Genomic DNA, 20,281 nt, shown 5'->3' with positions numbered 1-20,281 from the left:
CTGCGAAATGTATAGGGCAGCCCAGCCCATGGGGCCCCCTCCGGAAGCTGCCGAACTGCAGCTCCCATCCTCTCTGACCCCTGGCCATGCTGGATGGGTCAGAGGGGAGTTGGAGTCCACCATTATCCAGAGGACACCCCATTTGCTGCCCCTGATAGACAGAATCCAGCCTGTAAATACGGAACGTTAATGCATCAACCCTAAACACGTATAACTGGGCCGAAGCCCCACTGAATGCAATGAGGTTTATTTCTGGCAACGTGTGGAGATGGTGAGGCTGTATTTGCAGAGGGCATTTGAAGCTGACGCCCTGTTCAGTTTCTTTTTGATTTTCTTCCCATCTGAGGTCTCCAGAGTAAGGAGCTTTCCTGCCTGATGTGGGGGAAGGGGTTCATTTTTTAGTCCTCTATTAATCCAATTATGCATGCATTTTCACAGCTGCGTAAGGTCTTGTGGGGAGAGAAGGTTTCGTAGAATCGCAGAGTTGTGAGGGGCCCAGAGGGTCATCTAGTCCCACCCCCTGCAGCGCAGGAAACCTTTACCGAACAAGACATCTCAAAAGGAAAACAAGACTGAAGGTGAGGAAAAGATGATTTATTGGGACTGTTAAAAGTGTGACTGTCTCTTTAAGCTGCAGAGGGAATTCTGGAGAAAGGAATGAAAATGAATCTTCTCAAAGGGCCCTTGAAAAACGGCCCCATGTTCTCCTGGTGGGTAAATGATTTTTATGTCAGTCGCTCTGGTCTGGAGAGAAACTCCTGCTGGGCCTGAGAGGCAGATTTAGTCTCCTCAGGAGATAATGAGGTGGGTTTTATTTTCCCACAGATGAAAGAAAGGGAGGAGGGTCTCTCCAGAGAACGAGGCTCCTGAGAACGTGTAGAGTTCAGCTCCTGAGTCGGTGTCAGAAAAAGACACACGTCCCCCTTCATAGTCCAGAGTCACCCGGATCCTCCTGGGCTTCTCCCTCAGGGACAGAGGAGAGGAATCAGGGGATGAGTAGGCCCAGTACTTCCCTCCCCACTTCCCCACAGCCCAGACCCCGAACTCAGGGCTATAGGAGAAGCTGCCCTTTCTCTCCACAGACTTCCTGGTGACCCCCACAACACACGATTCCCCACTTCCCACAGTGACTTCCCAGAAATGTCTGCCTGCTGTGAATCCCTCACGTCCCAACACACAAAAATAGAAGTTGAATCTCTCAGGATTATCAGGCAGGGCTTGAGGTTTGTCTCCCCATCTCAGGCCTTTCCGATCCTTGGACAGGATGAGTTGGGGATGGGCTGTGTCTGGATCCAGAGTGACATTTGCTGTTGGGAAGAAGATGAGGGAAAGAGAAGATTAGGCAGAGTCAGCAGAGAGAGAGAGATGGACATCCTTATCCAAGAAACACCCGAAAAACCCAGACTCCCTTTCAGATCAAGGGGATTTCTTCTGCATCACATGGGACACTGAGACGCCTCCTTGCAGACTCTCATCAGAATAAATATCTTCTGGTTGGCTTTTAAATCAGTTTCCTTCACTTTCTTATATTCAATGTCCATTGTGCCTGCCCTCCTTCCAACCCGGGCATTTTTTAAGGGGAAAAACCACCCAGGAAACCTTTTACTCAGCTCTTCTGTGTTATCTAAGGCAGTGTTTCCCAACCTTTTTTGGGCAAAGGCACACTTGTTTCATGAAAAAAATCTCGAGGCACACCACCATTACAGCCCCGTGACGTCAGCGCACAGCGTCACGCCGGGAGGGACATGAATTGCTAGCAAATTACATAATCACCTCCTTGAGGGCTGGCTCATCTTCTCCGAAGGCAGAACCCCATTAATTAACAGCACAGACTCACACCATAGCCAAGACGAGGGGGGAAAACCTCAGTCATGCACAGTCATGCACATGTGGGGGCTAAATGAGGACGAAGACCAGGCAGAGAGCAGGGTTCAAATCACCCCACCTGGCCAGGACAATCCCTGGGTGCTCCCTTGGGCCACTCGCCTGACCCACCACGCAGGGCTGTTGTTGCGAGGATAACACGGGGAGAACCACGCGCGCCCCCGGGAGCTCCTTGGAGGAGAAAGCGGGCGATGAATGCAATGCACGAAATATATGAGAGGCGACCAGGTTTTGCAGGTGAGGGGCCCCCGCCAGCCTCCGCTTCCAACACCCGGCGCAACGACGCCGAAGTTTCCCCCCGGGCTCGGCTCGGGGAGCAGCGCTGCTCCCCCCCGGCTCCCCTTCGCCCTCCCGGCTCTCTCTGCCGCCCACTGGGGACCCCCCTCACCTGCCAAGTCTGGAGCGCCGGTGGAAGTTGCATGCATGCATGCAGGGCGCCGCGTTGCCATTGCATTGCACTGCACTCCATGCAACGCCTGCACGCATGCATTGCCTTGCACGCCCGCCAAGGGGTCTCCCCGCGGTCCGATGCGTCCCCTCCGGCGCGGATGCAGCATTGCAAAAATAAACCCCCCCCGACGCAGCCCTACCTGGGGGGCAGCCTCCGCCGCTCCGCCTCCGCGGGGATCCCCAGGCTCCATCCTGCCGCCCGATCTCCGCGGGGGCGCAGGCAGGCTGCGTGGGGTCTGCGCGGAAGAGCCCCTGCCCGGCCGGCCGCCGCCGCTGCGCTCATTCCATGGCCAGGAGAAGAGCGCTTCAAACAAAACGCCCGGCCCGTCAGGCCACGCTGGGAAACGTAGTTTGCGCACCCTGCGCGGGCGCGGAGCCCAAGGGCGAGGGGACTACGGATCCCGGCAGCCCCCGCGCCGGGGACGGAGGGGGAGAGGCCGGGTGCAGGGATGGAGGGACGGGTGGGCGAGCGAGTGAGTGAGTGGCAGCCGCCAAGCCTTGGCCGAGAGCCAGGAAGGGCCTCCCCGGAGGAGGAGGAGGAGGAGGGAGGCGCAGAGCGGGAGGGAGGGAACCCCAGGGGTCATCTAGTGACGGCGCCCCAATCGAAAATTTGACTTTAAAAAAAATAATCTTTCGAATTTTTTAATTTTTCGCGCGGCACACCAGGCAACAGCACACTAGTGTGCCGCGGAACAGTGGTTGGGAAACACTGATCTAAGGGGAAAGAGAGGAGAATTGGAGGAGGCAGGAGAGGAGAGAAGCTGCTTTACTCTGACAATCTCTGTGGGAATTGGCCTTTGGGGACCTCTGGGTTGGGCTGGGGGAGGAGGACCCCCTGTTCTAATAATAATAATAATAATAATAATAATAATAATAATAATAATAATATCAACATTTGCATACTGCCCATCATATGTAGGGGTATCATTTTTAATACCCCTACTATATGTAGGCTGTAGTAGGTGTGATATATTGCTAGTAGCAATGCTCTTAACTTTCAACAACAAAAGAAGAATAAGAATACATATTGCTCTCTCACTTGCCACATGAAATATTTGGGCACATGTTCACATCTTTCTGAATGTAAGTGTGCACAGAACAATTTATTAACCTGTTGAAATCTGCATGTGGACTCTCCTTAAGGGCAGGGGGGTCTTAACTCTTGCCCTCCCGGACTCCTTCTCCAAGATCTTGTAGCTGAGCCAGCGTCCTTTTGGTTCAACCACAAGAGAAGGGGTTTTTTCCAGCTGTTTTGGGACTACAGCTCCCATGATCCCTAGCTAACAGGACCAGTGGTCAGGGATTATGGGAATTGTAGTGCTGAAACATCTGGAGGGTTGAGGTTGCCTATGCCTGTTCTAATGCAATATTAAAATTTTCATGGGTTCTTGTAAACCAAAAAAAAAAGAACAAAAAACCTTGGGGGCATTTTGCCAAATTTTAAGAAATTTTGATCATGAAAATAGAAGACATGGCTGGGAAAAAGAGGACACATGGCAACCAGGCCTGAAAAAGGTCACATGATGGAAAAGCAACCCGACTCTCTCTAGCCAGGAGGAAAGCTCTTCCCTCCTCCGCCTGATCCTTCTGGGAAGTTTCGCTCCCCCCTTCAAGTCCACCTTCTCTGCCTTTGTGGCACAAACAGCAGGGCTAAAGTCAAGCGGTGGATGGTTCTCAACTGTACAGAAGAGACTCTTGACCCCCCATGAAACACTAGTCTCCACCCCTCCTGTCAATTGGGGTCTCCATGTGAAATTTACCTCTCTGGAGACTTCTGAGTGACTGGACATCTGAGGAAGCAAAAATATAGGCTTAATGGTCTACACTGCAATAGTTCAAAGAAAATATTTTTACAAAACATCACCATAACATAGCATCTGTTGTTTCCTTGTTTCTAGCAAAAGATGACATCATAAAACAAGTAATTGGAAGACAACAACTGTAGGCCTAAGGAATTAAAACAACTAACGTTGTCAGGGGTTCAGGAGCAGAGGCAAGGGCAAGGGAGGAAACAGAGAGCGAGGGGGAGGAGGCAGAAGAAAAGATGAGTGATGACGACGACCCGAGATCTCCGAGTCTTTCCAGTGAATCAGAAGATTCACAGAAAGGAGCACCAGTGGCCAGGGCAAGGGGGGAGACTAGGGGGACACCCCAGGAAGATAGAGCCAGAGGGGACTCAGAGGGGAGCAGTTGGAAATCGGGACCAGCGTCACCGCCAGAGAGCAGGGAAGAGGAAGGGCGCCAGGGATCAAGCGCTGGCAGCTCACAACAGGAGGGAGGGCACGAGTCAGGAGTGGCCACACCTCCATCGGGGAGCGAAGAAACGGTCAGACGGAAGGTGGAAGGTTGGGCGCGCGCGCCAAGTTCAAATGCACAGGAAGGTGGCGCAGTAGGCAGCCCGGAAAGGGAGCCAGGTCCTAAAGCCCGGCGCAAGGAGACAGGAGGGTCCGGGGGGTCAGCGTCAGAAGAATCCCGGAAGGAAGAGACCCCGGGGGGCAGAGGGACCCAGAGAAGAACAGTCAGGCGGAAAAGGTGGAGCAGGGCTAGGATATTAAGTTGGTGTACAAGGGGCGGAGACTCAGACGGAGCTTCGCCGATCTAACCATAAGACGTAGAGTTGCACGCAGCAGCTTGAGAATGGAAACTGTAACTCAATAAAGACTTTTATTTAATGATCGCTGGCTAGCGTGATCCTCTGTGAGCTAGGATCTGGAAGCAACTCTGACAGTAAGCTCCGTCTCCTAAATTGTGGGCATCTACGGCCTCGCGGAGAGGAGAGAAAGCGGGTGCCTACTAGCGAGCTCACGAACGGCAGACAATATGACGGCCGAACAGCAGATAGCGGAACTCAGAGAAGCAGTGTCACGACTGAATGCCGAGGCTCTTGCATCCAGGAAGAGAGAGGAGGACGCAGCTGCCGCCTACAGGGATCTCCAGGTCAGGTTGGAAGTGCTTACGAAGCAAGGGCAACTGACACCCAAACCAGAGGGGATTGGGTTGGGGAGACGAACAGGCGGTCTGGTCTCTCACTTCGATGGGAATTTGCAACAGTACCCCAACTTTAGAGCAGATGTAATGTGTGCACTGCAACTGCTGAACAAAGACTTTAGAGATGAGCAAGAGAAGGTGGGATTCATCATGTCCCATTTGCATGGAGATGCTAAAGTATGGCTGCGCAATTTGTGGAGAGATAAGGATCCGGCGCTCCAAAATGCGGATGCCTTTATTAAAGCGATGGATGGGTGCTTTTTATCAAGCACTGACGTGGATCTTGCTCGGCAGCAGATACATGGACTAAGGCAAGGGAGGGCCAGCGTAAGGCAGTACCATGCCCGCTTTTTCGCTTTGGTCAGTGCCCTGGAATGGGACAGAGATTCGGCTCCTGTAAGAGACCTGTTTTGGGAGGGATTGCACGGCTCGGTTAAAGATGAAATTGCGAGGGGGGAGAGACCCCGGACCACGCAGGAGATCGTTCAGAGGGCGCTGGCGGTGGGGGTGCGGCTGGAAGAACGTCCGTGGAGCAGGGACGAAGGGCGTGGAGGGCGCGAACCAGCCAGGGGCTCCTCCTTCCTTCCCAGAGAAGCAGCGCGTGCGCAATCCACGCCTCCGCCAGGAGGAGGGGCGGAACCTATGGAGGTTGGAGGTGCAAGGGCTCAGTCAGCAGCCAGAGCCCTAGCACCGGCAACAGTGAAAGCGAAGCCTCCTAGAGGGAACAGGAAGTGTTACATATGTGATGATCCACAGCATATGGCGAAAGAGTGTCCCCGGAGGCTCCACAAGCACACTGCAGCCTCAGCAATGGTAACTGCAGCAACGCAGCAAGCAGAACCACAGCAGGGAAACGACGGAGTCTGGCTGGAGGAAGAGGCACTGGGGCCCAGCCAGACGTGTCAGTGAAGCAGTCCCCAGAGATTTTACAGCCCATGGACCCCCTCCCGCCCAAACCAGTAGTAAGGCTCACCGCATCTCTCCAGCTGCCCAATGGAATCACCATGGACATGCCAATCACCATTGACTCAGGAAGCAATGCGGACTTTATAGGGCAGGACTTTGTCGACCGGCACGCTATACAGTTGCTGCCTGCCACGCTGCCCCTGCAGGTTGTCACGGTGGATGGCAGGGAGCTGCTAGGGGGGCAAGTGGTGAAGCAGACGCCACCAATGGTGATGCGACTTGGGAATCACAGGGAAGTCATCAGCTTCAACGTCACTCAACTATCGGACACGCCCATTGTATTGGGCATGAGTTGGCTGGACAAGCACAGCCCGACGCTGGCTTGGTACCAGAGGCAGCTGACCTTCGGCTCTTCCTTTTGCGCTGAACACTGCATCGTGCCCCGGCAGGAAGGAGAGGAAGAGGAGTCACAGCTGCAGCTAGGCACGCTGCAAGCGGTTCCCCACAAGTACGCAGAATTTTTGGAGGTTTTCTGCGAGAAGGAGGCAGACAGGCTACCCCCCCACAGACCATATGACTGCAAAATTGACCTGCTGCCAGGGGCGGCGCTGCCCAAAGGGAAGCTGTATTCCATGTCTGAGGACGAACTGCAGGAACTCAAAGAGTTCATAGATCATGATTTGGAGCGCGGTTTCATCCGAGAGTCCAAGGCAGCGGGGGGCAGTCCGGTATTCTTTGTTAAGAAGCGGGACACGCCCCAAAAAAGACTCGTAGTGGACTATCGCATTTTGAACAGTGTGACCAAGCCATCGGACTTCCCCATGCCCCGAATCGACGACCTCCTCGCAAAGGTACGGAAGGGCAGCGTGTTCACCAAGTTGGACCTGCGAGGGGCGTACAACCTCATTCGCATGCGGGAAGGAGATGAGTGGAAGACAGCCATGTTCACGCCCCTGGGCACCTACGAATATAGAGTTATGCCTTTTGGATTGCAAAATGGCTCCCACGTTTTTCAAGCTTTCATGCATCACGTGTTGGCGGGGCTCCTCTACAAGACGTGCGTCTGTTTCTTGGATGACATCCTGATCTTTTCGGAATCGCAGCAGGAGCATGACAGACACGTCAGGGAAGTGCTGAGCAGGCTACAGCAACATAGGCTTTACGCCAAGCTGGAGAAGTGCCAATTCGACGTGACGGAGGTGGATTTCCTGGGCTACAAGTTGTCTGACAAGGGGCTCGCCATGGACAGCGCCAAGGTTCGAGCAGTGTTGGATTGGAAAAGCCCACGCAACCGGAAGGAGGTCCAACGGTTTGTCGGCTTCGCGAACTTCTATCGCAAGTTTATCAAAGGCTTTGCTATGCAGACAGCGGCCATCACGGACACGCTCAGCTCCAAGAAAAAGAAGTTCATCTGGACAGAGCAGGCGGAGCAGTCCTTTCAGGCACTCAAGTGTCTCTTCGCGTCGGAAGAGCAGCTGCTTCATGTCAACCCCAGCAGGCCGATGAGGGTGGAGACAGACGCTTCGGACAGAGCCGTGGGAGCAGTCCTGCTGCAGAAGGACCCGCAGGGGGTTTGGAGGCCGGGAGCGTTTTACTCAAGGAAGCTCAGCAAGTCCGAACAGAACTACACCATCTGGGACAGGGAGTTGCTGGCCATTCATGCAGCATTCAAAGCGTGGAGGCACTTCCTGATCGGCGCCAAGCACACGGTGCAGGTCTGCACGGACCACAAGAATCTGGAGCACTGGCGCACGGCACAGTTCCTGAACCAGAGGCAAATACGTTGGGCTGAGTTCTTTGCGAACTTCGACTTCCGAATAGAGTATGTCCCGGGGGACACCAACATCATGGCGGATGCTCTCTCCCGTAAGCCACAGTATCTGGAGGAGGCAACGCCAGCGGCCGCCATGCACATCTTCGCACCGACAGTGTGGGCGTGCGCTGCGGCAACAGTTGACCTGGAGGCGGTGCGACGAGCGTTGCAGGATGACTCCTTCGCACAAGCAAAGATGGCAGAGGTGCACAGGGGCACGGCAGCGACCGACGAGTTCCAGCTGCGAGATGGATTGCTCATCCGTAAAGGGGCCATCTACGTGCCGGGAGACGAACTTCGCGCCAAGGTACTGCAGCAGCTGCACGACGCGCCCACTGCCGGGCACTTTGGCAAGGAGAAGACGGTGGAATTAGTCGCCAGAGACTTCTGGTGGCCCGGAATGAGAGGGGAAGTCGCGGACTACGTGGCGAGGTGTGACACCTGCCAGAGGGCCAAACCAGTGCACAGACCGCCGGCCGGACTGCTGGAACCGCTGCAAACTCCGTTCGAACCATGGGAGAGAGTGGCCCTGGACTTTGTCACGGATCTGCCCAGCTCGAGGGGCAAGACGGCTGTGCTGGTGGTGGTGGACTTGTTCTCCAAGATGGCACATTTCATTCCGTGTGCGAAGGTGGCCACGGCGGAACAAACCGCCAAACTGTTCATAGATCACGTGTTCAAGGTTCACGGTCTGCCGCGGTCTATTCTGTCCGACCGAGGGCGACAGTTCATCTCGAACTTCTGGCAGAAGCTGATGGGCTTCCTGAACGTCAAGATCAACCTGGCGTCGGCTAGACACCCGCAGACCAACGGGCAAGCGGAGTGGGTCAATGCCATCATGCAGCAGTACCTGAGATGTTATGCGAATCAACAGCCTGCGACGTGGGTGGATTACCTGCCGCTGGCCGAGTTCGCCTACAACAACACGAAGCACGTGTCCACGGGGGTCACGCCGTTCTTCGCCAACAACGGGAGGCACCCCAGAACCTTCCCGGGACTGGAAAGAATGGGGGAGGGGGAGCCGCAGACAGCAGATGCGTTCGCGTCGGAGTTGCAGGAGGTCCACGATCAGCTGCGGCGGCACCTGGAGCTGGCTAAACACGCATACAAGGTACAAGCGGACAAACACAGAAGGGTTGGCAAAGAGATCCATGTGGGAGACTGGGTCTGGTTAGCAGCCCACGCAGTGCCGGCCAGGTCGTTGGCGAAGAAGAAACTAGGGCATAAACAACTGGGGCCCTACCAAGTCGAAGAGCAGGTCAACCCGGTGGCTTTCAGGCTGGCGCTTCCGGAGGGTTCCAGGATGCATCCGGTGTTCCACAGATCGGTGCTCACTCCCTACAAGGCACCTCACAGGTTTCAGGAACCAGGAACGGCACCGAGTCCGCTCCGAGAGAGAACCGGGCAAGGGGGAGTGGCACAGGAGGAGCGCATCAACGAAGTCACGGAGATTTTGGACTCCAGATGGGGGGAAGAGGGGGTAGAATACCTTCTCGCCAAGGAGGGCACCCCGGCCAGTGCCAACAGCTGGGTGCCGGGCTACGCTTTAGACGAACCTCTGCTCAAAGAAGAGTTTCATGCCCTCTTCCCACATAGGCCAATGCCAGCAGACTTTTTCGACGACTGGCTTTTCACGCCCACGCTTTCAGCCAGCACGTTCCGGGGGTTCGACTCGGACGAGGAACCGACATGAGACGCCCGTTCCCCGGAAGGGTCACCCTCGGGATCTGCTTCAGAACCCTCGTATTGGTGGGATGATCGACCAGAGGAGCAGTTCCGCAGAAAGTGGCTGGAGGGTCCGGGACGAGCACCATCTCCAGAAGGAAGCGAGGGAGAGACGGACATGGACGTTTTCGGGGACGACCCGGGTTTCGAGCACGGCGGCACAGAGATGGAAGCGGAGGTGACCGTCGTAGACGAGAGCAGGGAGGAAGAACCGGAAGACTTCAGATGGAGGCCCGCCACGGGAAGCGAACTGTATCCGACATTCGTCCCCCTGACACGGCAGCACCCAGCTCCCGCACCGGAAGGAGGGGAGGGGGGAAGAGGGGGCTTCGAGGGGGGGATGGATGTCAGGGGTTCAGGAGCAGAGGCAAGGGCAAGGGAGGAAACAGAGAGCGAGGGGGAGGAGGCAGAAGATGAGTGATGATGACGACCCGAGATCTCCGAGTCTTTCCAGTGAATCAGAAGATTCACAGAAAGGAGCACCAGTGGCCAGGGCAAGGGGGGAGACTAGGGGGACACCCCAGGAAGATAGAGCCAGAGGGGACTCAGAGGGGAGCAGTTGGAAATCGGGACCAGCGTCACCGCCAGAGAGCAGGGAAGAGGAAGGGCGCCAGGGATCAAGCGCTGGCAGCTCACAACAGGAGGGAGGGCACGAGTCAGGAGTGGCCACACCTCCATCGGGGAGCGAAGAAACGGTCAGACGGAAGGTGGAAGGTTGGGCGCGCGCGCCAAGTTCAAATGCACAGGAAGGTGGCGCAGTAGGCAGCCCGGAAAGGGAGCCAGGTCCTAAAGCCCGCGCAAGGAGACAGGAGGGTCCGGGGGGTCAGTGTCAGAAGAATCCCGGAAGGAAGAGACCCCGGGGGGCAGAGGGACCCAGAGAAGAACAGTCAGGCGGAAAAGGTGGGGCAGGGCTAGGATATTAAGTTGGTGTACAAGGGGCGGAGACTCAGACGGAGCTTCGCCGATCTAACCATAAGACGTAGAGTTGCACGCAGCAGCTTGAGAATGGAAACTGTAACTCAATAAAGACTTTTATTTAATGATCGCTGGCTAGCGTGATCCTCTGTGAGCTAGGATCTGGAAGCAACTCTGACAAACGTGTTTAGTTGTGATTCCAGCATTGCAGGGGGTTGGGCTAGATCAGGGGTCAGCAAACATTTTCAGCAGGGGGCCGGTCCACTGTCCCTCAGACTTAATTCGTTCTGGAGGTCCGTTCTTAACCTGAAACTGTTCTTAACCTGAAGCACCACTTTAGCTAATGGGGCCTCCTGCTGCCGCTGCGCCACCGAAGCACGATTTCTGTTCTCATCCTGAAGCAAAGTTCTTAACCCGAGGTAATATTTCTGGGTTAGCGGAGTCTGTAACCTGAAGCGTCTGTAACCTGAAGCATTTGTAACCCAAGGTACCACTGTATTTTGGAAAAAAATGAACAAAATCCTATGCCCCACAAATAACCCAGAGATGCATTTTAAATAAAAGGACACATTCTACTCATGTAAAAACAAGCTGATTCCCGGACAGTCCGCAGGTGGGATTCAGAAGAAGATTGGGCCAGATCCAGCCCCCAGGCCTTAGTTTGCCTACCGATGAACTAGATGACCCTTAGGATCCTTTCAAACTCTACTATTCCATGATTCCATGGGGAAATCAGAAATGGTAGACCATACTAGAAAATGGTGGAATACAATCATTCAGAATCCACGAATGAAATGGGGATCTGTACTGGAGGGCTGGAGGAAGGTTAACATCTGCACCAAGTAAACTTGTGGGGAAAAGCTATTGAAACCGGAATTTCCAAGCATGCTGACAAACCAAACTGCAGAGGGCGAATCAGCAGAGCTTTGCACTGTACTGAGGCATCCAATCATAACCTGCATTTTTATCAAGGCTTATAGTTTGATTAGGGTCTGTATTTTAAAATGAGCTTAAAGATTTTCAAATGTTTATGCCAGGCAGAAGACCAACTGCCTAAGTACTTTGGCAAAATGTTTATCCTCCTGGACAAGGGGGCCCCCTGATTTATAGCAGAAAACAATTCTCAAAGTCGTAAAAAGGGAATTACAGGCTGAGACCAAGGTTACTGACCCTACATAATTAATAGTTGGTAAACAGTAAAATAAAACCATGTGCCTTAAACTTGAGCCATATTTTCCTAAGGTTAAAGGCCAAGAGTAAATGGAAAAGAAAACAACTGGCTGAGAAGGGAAGTGTAAATAGAAGAAGAAGCTTTTATTTTGAGGCTGTAAACTGGTCCATCCTTTCCTTTGAGAAGGTTTATTCTTCTAAAAAGCTATCTATGATAATGTATGAAATATACTAGCTTAAATGTAATTATGCAAAGGATCTAGAAAGAAAGAAATGTTAAATTCTTATTTCATAGAGTCATATTGCTGTAGGGGACCAGAGGGGCAGATGAGCCCAGCCCCCTGCCAGACAGGAGACGCCATCCAAGCAGTCCTGATATATGGTTGTCAGGCCATTGTTTAAAGACCTCCAAAAAGGAGATCTTTCATGATGATGCATGAGAATGTGAACCCAAGATCCCTGACATCTGTCTAAGATAAAAATTTAAAACTATTAACCATCTGTTTTGGAGGGCAATAGGGCAAGGAGGGCAAGAGGTGAGCTGGTAATTAAGGTTCCTTGTTGAGACAAATGTAAGATATATGACTACTTATTTGTCATTTATAGATAGAAGAATATATAGCTTTTTGTATCCCATAAAAGGCAATAGGAAATGGGTGTATCTTTTAGGATTGGTTATAGCAATCAGCCAATAGGAAATTCAACCAGGCTGATTGGACAGAGGCAGCCAAAGGAGGAGCAAGGGGCCTGGGCTGAGGGAATATAAGTGCTGGCCATAATGACAGGAGACCAGGCCAGAGCTTGGTAACCATATACCACTGTGCCTCTCATTTATTTGTCTGACAAATAAATTATTATTTTAATTTCTCTATTGCTGCGTTGAATATTTCATTCCAGCTAAGCGTTAACCACAAGCAGGGTGCTACAGTACTTCCAAGGGTCTCGTGCAATGGGAAGTCGTCTCTCATGGAATGGGGCTGATCTCATAAGAACAGTGGGAAGTCTCAGGAGATGGGGATGGCTGATGAGGTTGAAACTGAGGAGGAGGCAGCTCAGGCCTTGCTCTGCTGCTGGGAGACCAGACTGGGCAGGAGGTGGAGGAGGGACTGGGTGCTTGCGGGTGCCCTTTTTAACACACTTCACGAGGGGGAAATCCAAGCAAATCTAGAGACGCCGCAAAAGAACCTCTCCAGATTGTGTGGAGGGAAAACAAAATGCAAGGGAGGTTCCCTATACATGAGAACCAGAAACCAGGGACACTGGACTGACCCTGCAAGATTTTCCTTAAGGGTTTTGTAAGATATTGTAAGGCTCTGAGGATTTTCCCTACAAACAAGCAGCATACAGATTTTAGGAAAGAAATCAAGAGTGAAACCAGGATACTAGTCTATAGGCAGGAATGGAACTCAGACTGGTGCTCAGGTTCTTTGTAGGGACAATCTCTGCCCCCAATCCAAGCCTTCAAACCCTCTCGCAATTCATTCATGGGACAGACCAAGAACCCAAACACCACTAGAGGACTGTTTCCCAGAGTGACGCCATTGATGGGGGTCCCAAAGTCTGCAGAACAGACGGTTCAACACCCATGAAATATCAGTCCCCATCCCTCCTGTCAAATTGTTCCTCCCCTGGAAATATACCTTTCTGAAGCTGTTTTCTGTATAACACAGCATCTGAGGAAGCAAAAAGATATAAAGTGTAAGGGCAACACTCTTCCACCTGAGATAAATCTCCATACAAAAGTAACACTTCATAATGTGGCATCCTTGAATTGACTCCATTCAGAGCAGGAGAACCTCCCAAAGGGCAACCCCAGATTGTGTAGACTGCTAACCAAAAGGAAAAGGAGGTTCCGTATAACTGAAAACAGATACACTTTGGTTCAGGCTTCCCTTACAGGATCCAGGGTCACAATATACATGGGCCGTTCTGTGAGACAGGAAATGAAGGCTGGAGCACCAAGAAGGAAGGTATCCTGGGGTTACTCAATTCCATGCAGTAAGAGCCTGGCATGTTCAGTTCTGAAGAAATAATAGAAATCCCAGTGTGAAATCCTGGCAGCCATTTTTCATTACCTTTCCATTGTTTCATTGCATCCTCAACAAGGTGATTTAGATCACCGGATTCCAAGATCCTGTTCCTCAGCTCTGGAGGGAAAGGCAGTGGGTTCTCTGGACTCTCTCTTTCCTCATACCTGGTGAAAAGAAAAACAATGAATGGCCCCATTGTGGCACCGTCTCCCTAATTATTGCAGGAGATCTCAATAACATGAACAAAGTTGAAGTTTATTTCGCAACAGGTAATTCAACATGATTTGTTGACACCCACCTCCAAGCCCCGGCCAATGGCTTCGTAAGGATGCTAAACAGCACAAGGGACAAGAGGCAACCCTGTGCGACATCACCGGAGGGCTCCCATGGCTTCAAACTCTGCTGCCCCATAACAACTTTCTGGGAAGGTCCCAGGACGTAAGGGCCAAACCCCTGAAATGGAGTGCCTGCAATCCCTCCCTCCCTGAGCCTCTCCAGAGGATGTTAGAAGAAGAAGGAGGAGGAGGAGGAGGAGGAGGAGTTGGAGTTGTTTGGATTTGATATCCCGCTTTATCATGACCCTAAGGAGTCTCAAAGTGGCTAATATTCTCCTTTCCCTTCGTCCCCCACAACACTCACTCTGTGAGGTGAGTGGGGCTGAGAGACTTCAGAGAAGTGTGACTGGCCCAAGATCACCCAGCAGCTGCATGTGGAGGAGCGGAGATGCGAACCCGGTTCCCCAGATTACGAGTCCACCGCTCTTAACCACTACACCACGCTGGCTAGTTAGTGATGTCATAAGCGGCCAAGCGGTCAAGGAGAACAACCTCCACCCTCCCTGCACCCCCTCTCTCACACAGGAAGTGCGCAACCCCATGCCCCATGGGACTCTCCCTCCGGAGGCATCAAACAACCTGACTTTCACCCCCCACTCAAGACCACCTTCAGCCTCTCACATTGGAAACACTCCCAAGAAAAAGAACCAACCCATTCTAGACAAACAGGCCTTCCCTCCCTAAGTGCCTCAAAGGGGCTGAGTTACCAGAGTTGGGGGGCCTCCAGCTGGACATGGAAAGATACTGGTATTTCCTAAGCTGTTCCCAGGGATCTTTGGCACTTTCTATTCTACATGTTTGAAATTACCAAAGTCAATGAACGGAAGGTGGAAGAGAAAGAAAAGAGCCCCATCCTTGTGTGAAGTGATGTGGGGAGGGAGGAAGGAGGCAGTTGACCTTGAACCTTGGAGGGAGAATTGGGGGGCTACAAGTTCAGAAGAGGGGGCCCTGCTTTTACCTGTGAGATGCCTCAGGGAGTGAGTCCTACAGTCTCCCCCCTGCAGCCCCTGGAGGGCCATGTCTGAGGTTCTTGCATCCCAGCTTCAAAGAGTGATGCTAATGGAAATGAGCCAGATCCACTTACCTCTGCAAGGTTCTTCTCACATCCTAGAGGGGAAAAGAGAAGGGAATTCACTGCACACCACAGGCCAGACTAGGAAGACCCCCTCAGACCCTGGCCCTCGGATGTCAGTCTGCCTGGCACATGGCAAGGTTGTGGGTAGGGATGGTGGAATTAGCCAGTTTTGGTTTCTCACAGCTTTTATTTCTCCAATCTGAAATTATTAATTTTTCCAGTATCAAGTTCTCCACAATTCCACATCTGTTTACAATTATTTTTTAAGAATCCTTATGAAAATTCACCAGCATTTCAGGAAAATTTCACATTTGTGGGTTCAGGAGAAGATTGCACCGAATCTCTTGTCTTAGATTATAATTTATTAACTTTAATCCCATTTGCACTGTGCAATTCAGACGTAAGGAAGCCTACAAGTTAATCCTACCAGGGAACTGTCCCAAATTGTCTTCCACAGAAGTCCCCAAATTTCACATTCTACTTTCCAACTAGAAATAAAAAAGCACCTGCAGCATAAAATGCCTCCCAAGGGGTAATAAAACAGCTCCATGTTTCTTTGGGCTCCTCCACACTTCTGCTTTTCCTGTGCCCAGAAAACACGGGTCCAAGAGGTTTTGCCTTTGCCCTGCCGCTTTCCCTCAGGGAAAACCTGCTCCTTAGTTCAACATCTAAGCAAACGTCAATCCGGAGAAAACCTGGCTGAGGTTTGCTCTCATTCAGCAGTAAAGAGCAGGTTTTCCTTGAGGAAAGGGGTGGGACAGGATGAGTCCCTCTGTCTTGTTCTTTCATCAGCAGCTGATCAGGATCCATGGGGATAAACCAAGAAGTTGTGGAGGGAAGTGGAAAAGAAGCTTGGTCAAGAGACTGCCTCATGTCAGAAGGAGGCCTGAATCCTCGCTGAAGTCCAGCCCAGGGCAGGAAGGCAGCATTTTCAAGAAGGAAGGCCTTTGGAGACAAATCATCAGCAAAGAGCAGAAAACCACCTCCTGTTCCATCAAGAACACAGAAGAATCTCTAGTCTGCATTCAGGTGAGTTAAGCATCCCAGGTCTCTTGGGTCTTCCTGTCCATTACATACCTGACTAGAGGCTCCATCATCTGAGCCCCTGCACTCCTTGTATACATGAAAGGGGCACATAAAGGATTGGAGGCAGCCTTTTCCTGGAGCCTTGGGCTGTTCCTGCCACCGACTTACCTGCAGGAGTTCACTTGCTGGCTGCTGACTCTTCTCCTCCATCTCCTGGATGATCCTCTCAAGAGAGGAGAGTTTCCTGGAGAGTCTGGCCAGCTGCTCATCCCTTCTCCCTGCAATCTCCTTCTCCACCTCTTCCATGTGATTCAGCAGACCTTTTTCTTGTTCTTCCAGGAACTGGCGCAGTTCTCTGAACTTCTCCACAATCTTCAGCCTCTCTGTTTCTGTTAATTTCTGCAAGAAAAGAGGAGGTCTGAGTGTGTTTGGTGCTTAGCCTCAAAACAGCAGAAACAAAATTGTGAGAATTAAACAGGGTGGACACTTCTGATTTTTCATAGACATGAAACCTTCAGTGGCTAAAGAAGTAAACCTTTATTTTGAGGGGAGGCCCTCTCCATTGCTGTTTCTGTTGACTTCTATTTTGCAGACGGATACAGCCTAAAGAAAGGAGCTCTTTTTTCCTAGCCATGGATTTTCGCTGCATGTTTTGGAGCATGGCATAACCAGAGTTCACAGTTGTTCAGAGAACATCCAGGGACATAAAACACCCCTCAATTTAGGCTGGGGCGATATAGGTGTAGGATGGAACAGAAACAGAAACAGAAACAGAGGAGTAGGAAGACAAAGTGCAGAGTTCATCCCCATAGCTCCCCTGTTTTCTTTAAAGGTTTTAAAAAGCCTGAGTTTCCTAAAAATGAACAAGAGAGCACATTTAGAATTCAGTTCTTTAGTAATATTTATGGTAAATCAGGATTTGGATTAATTTGCTTCCACCCTTTCAGCTCACAAGTCCTCAGGCTTCTTCTTGACTGCTATTCACATAATAAACGATAAGGGGAAATAAACTCAATTTAGCGGCATTCAAAGGTGAACTTACCTAATTCGCTATTGCTGAAAAAATATGGAGACCAAAACAGAGCTTTAAAATTCTTATATTTTCAAGCTTGACCCAGCCAGGTAATATTCACAAAAAATGTATTTATGAGGGTAAAATACAGATCAAAATATTTATACAAGGAGGTAGCTACCCTAACATCTGATTCATTTTCAGAACAATAAATTAATAAACAGACTGATATGAAAAATGAGAAATGAGGAGAAGCTGAAACAGGCAGATTTCCCCATCACTTCTCAGTCCTGACTCAATTCTTCTTCTTCTTTATTTAATTTATACACTGCCCTATACCTGGAGGTCTCAAGTGCTTGTTCCCTGTCTAGTAACAACAGAGACACTTACAAGGAGGTCTTTGCTTTCCTTGTCCAGATCTGCTTGATGGGCCAGAATTTCCTCTCTCTCTTTCCTCAGAATCTCCAGGTGGTGACAGATCTCTCCCTAAAGAGAAAAGGAAAAATTCAGCTTTGATTGAGACACACAGAGAAATTAAAATCATAATGGCTTCTTGCGCCCAGTGGCCTTGCTAGAATAGCAAAGTAATTTCCTGGAGGAAATAAAAGTACAGAGGTTTTCAGCCTTTTTGGGTCCACGGCTTTTTGGGATCAACTACCTTCTTTCTGCAGCACGCCTGTGGGGCTCAGGATCCCAGTTAGGTCCCCCCTTGCCTGCAGAGCTGGCAGCCCCTCACCTTTTCTCAAACACCCTCCCTTGTGGCCTGATCTCTCAGCCTCCTCTCCCTTCCTTGGGAGTCCCAGCCTGACTTCTCACCTTGAGGTCTCAGGGAGAAGTGGGAAGAGGAGGAGGAAGATAAGGCAGGATCCAACCTGGGATGTATCAGTCTAGCATCAAAGAGATAGTGAGGTCAGCCCAAGAGACGAGAGATGCAGGGATAGACCAGAGCATCTCAAAATTTGGGGTGGGAGGAGATACTCAGCCCCCCCAAAACATCATTGCAGAGGCTCCACGGCACCCCCAGAATAAGCCACCAGTAGGTGCTTCCACTCCCCACTCCCAAATCTGCTTCCAACAGATACTTGGGGGGTGGGATCCTGCACCATCTGGTCAATTCCTGGCTAACAGTCCCCCCCCCCAAAGCTGATCCCTTGCTGCTCTCTGTTTTGCAGCGCATTGAGGAGGCATCCTGGTAACCAAAGGAGACATGTACTTAGTTGTCTATGTGCCATTTACATCTGTACTGTTCTTAATAGTACAAAGCAACCTTTCTGGAGGATGTGGATGTGGTTAACCCTTTCTCTCCCTGCCAAGGTCCCAGTTCATATCTTTGAAGCTGCTGTGAGTATTTCAAGATCCCCTTGTCCCCCTGGCAGAGAAAAAGACTTCAACTCCCCCCTCCAGCCACCCCAGGATCCCTCAAGCTTCCCCTGGGCTGCTTCCAAGGCGATAAACAACCACCAATCAATGTCATGTCTACTTTGGACCTGAGAAGTAAAAAGAAAACCTCCCAAGAAGAATCCACAGCTATTTATTTCTCCCCCTCCAGATCCAGGGATCTCCTACCTTGTATTCCTCCAAAGCCTCCTTCAGAGGAATCACCTTGTGATTTTCATGTTCCTTCGATCTGTCACATACCAGGCAGATGGGGGCTTCGTGGACTTTGCAGAAGAGCTTGAGGGGCTCCTGGTGATCCTCGCAGATTCTCCCTTTCCCTCCTTCCTCCTTTCCCTCTTGAAGGCTGAGATTCTTCACTATTTCCACCATATTAGCCAGTTGCCGATTGGAGACGAGGCTCCTTCTCTGGACTCTTTCTCTGCACTGGGGGCAGGAAGCCTCTGCCTCCGATTCCCCCCAGAACAGGACCAAGCAGGATCGGCAGAAGTTGTGCCCACACTCTGGGATGGTCACTGGATCCTTGAAGTAATCCAGGCAGATGGAGCAAGTGGCTTCATCACGGAGATTCTGGATGTGACCCCCTGCAGCAGCCATGGCTCCCTCGTGCTGAAGACCCGAGTTAAGTTCCGCTTTTTCAGTTTTCAGTCACTGGGCGTTTCCCTTCCTGGAAATGACTCAGTGATCACGTGATCTTTATTTTTTTTAAAAAAACAACAACATGTCTCCAGGTCTTTTCAATTGCTGAATGTTTTCTCAAGTAGTAGCAAATGCTTCTGGATTGCCTCCTGGTAATAAAGAAAAATCATCCTTGTGGGTTGATTGACCATCAGAACATCCACACAGGAGAGAAGCCTCACAAATGCCCTGAGTGCAGGAAAAACACTTCTCAGTGAGATACGCTGATCAAACACCAAAGGACCCACGCAGAGGAGAAACCTTATGAATGCCCCGAGTGTGGGAAAAGCTTCATTCAGAAGAAGGGATTAATCGGGCACCAGATAATTCATTTGGGGAATATGTCCAGCTTATATTCTTGAAAAGTGCCACATTCCACAGAAAAAAAGAGGGAGAAATGTTGGTTACATCCTGATTTGCAGTGGCGAACACACACCTTATCTATGTCACAAGACATAGGCGGGTGGCCAGTTGTTGTTAATTCAAGAAAGTTCTCTGCTGAGACTTCCTGCCCCAGGAGGGGACAAACAAAACTGCCCACCCCCTGCTCTGGTCCCCACGATGGATGGAGGCAGGGAGACAGAGACACATTATATCCACGTTGCAGATTCTCATAGCACTAGAAGTCGTGGCCCCCAAACAAAGCTGAATGTTGGGAGATCCAGGACAGAAAAAAGCATTTCGTTGTGGAGCGTGTAAATGAACTATGGAACTCACTGCCACTGGAGGCAGAGATGGCAGCCAACTTAAAATCATGGAATTGCAGAGCTGAACGGTACAACCAGGGTCACCAAGTCCATATATCTGCAGTGCAGGAATCTTTTGCCCAATGTGGTGCTCAAGCCAGTGACCCTTAGATTAAGGCTATCATGCTCCACC

General features: G+C 51.2%; 1 protein-coding gene across 1 annotated transcript; it reads right to left on the bottom strand.

Annotated features, from left to right (window-relative positions):
• Positions 1-618: 618 nt before the first annotated feature.
• Positions 619-19,352, bottom strand: LOC308581237 (zinc finger protein RFP-like). Its single transcript, XM_081183767.1, has 8 exons — positions 18,896-19,352; positions 17,720-17,815; positions 16,486-16,716; positions 15,301-15,323; positions 13,927-14,045; positions 13,492-13,524; positions 4,095-4,124; positions 619-1,307 (listed from the first exon to the last, which is right to left on the bottom strand). Exons 1-8 carry the CDS (start codon positions 19,319-19,321, stop codon positions 790-792), a joined length of 1,476 nt encoding a protein of 491 aa, XP_081039893.1. The 5' UTR covers positions 19,322-19,352; the 3' UTR covers positions 619-789.
• Between the last annotated feature and the right edge of the window lie 929 nt (positions 19,353-20,281).

Source organism: Podarcis bocagei (assembly GCF_964188305.1).
Source record: "Podarcis bocagei genome assembly, chromosome: 2".
NCBI lineage: Eukaryota > Metazoa > Chordata > Lepidosauria > Squamata > Lacertidae > Podarcis > Podarcis bocagei.
Note: the sequence above shows the minus strand (reverse complement) of the source record. Positions and strands in the feature narration are given on the sequence as shown.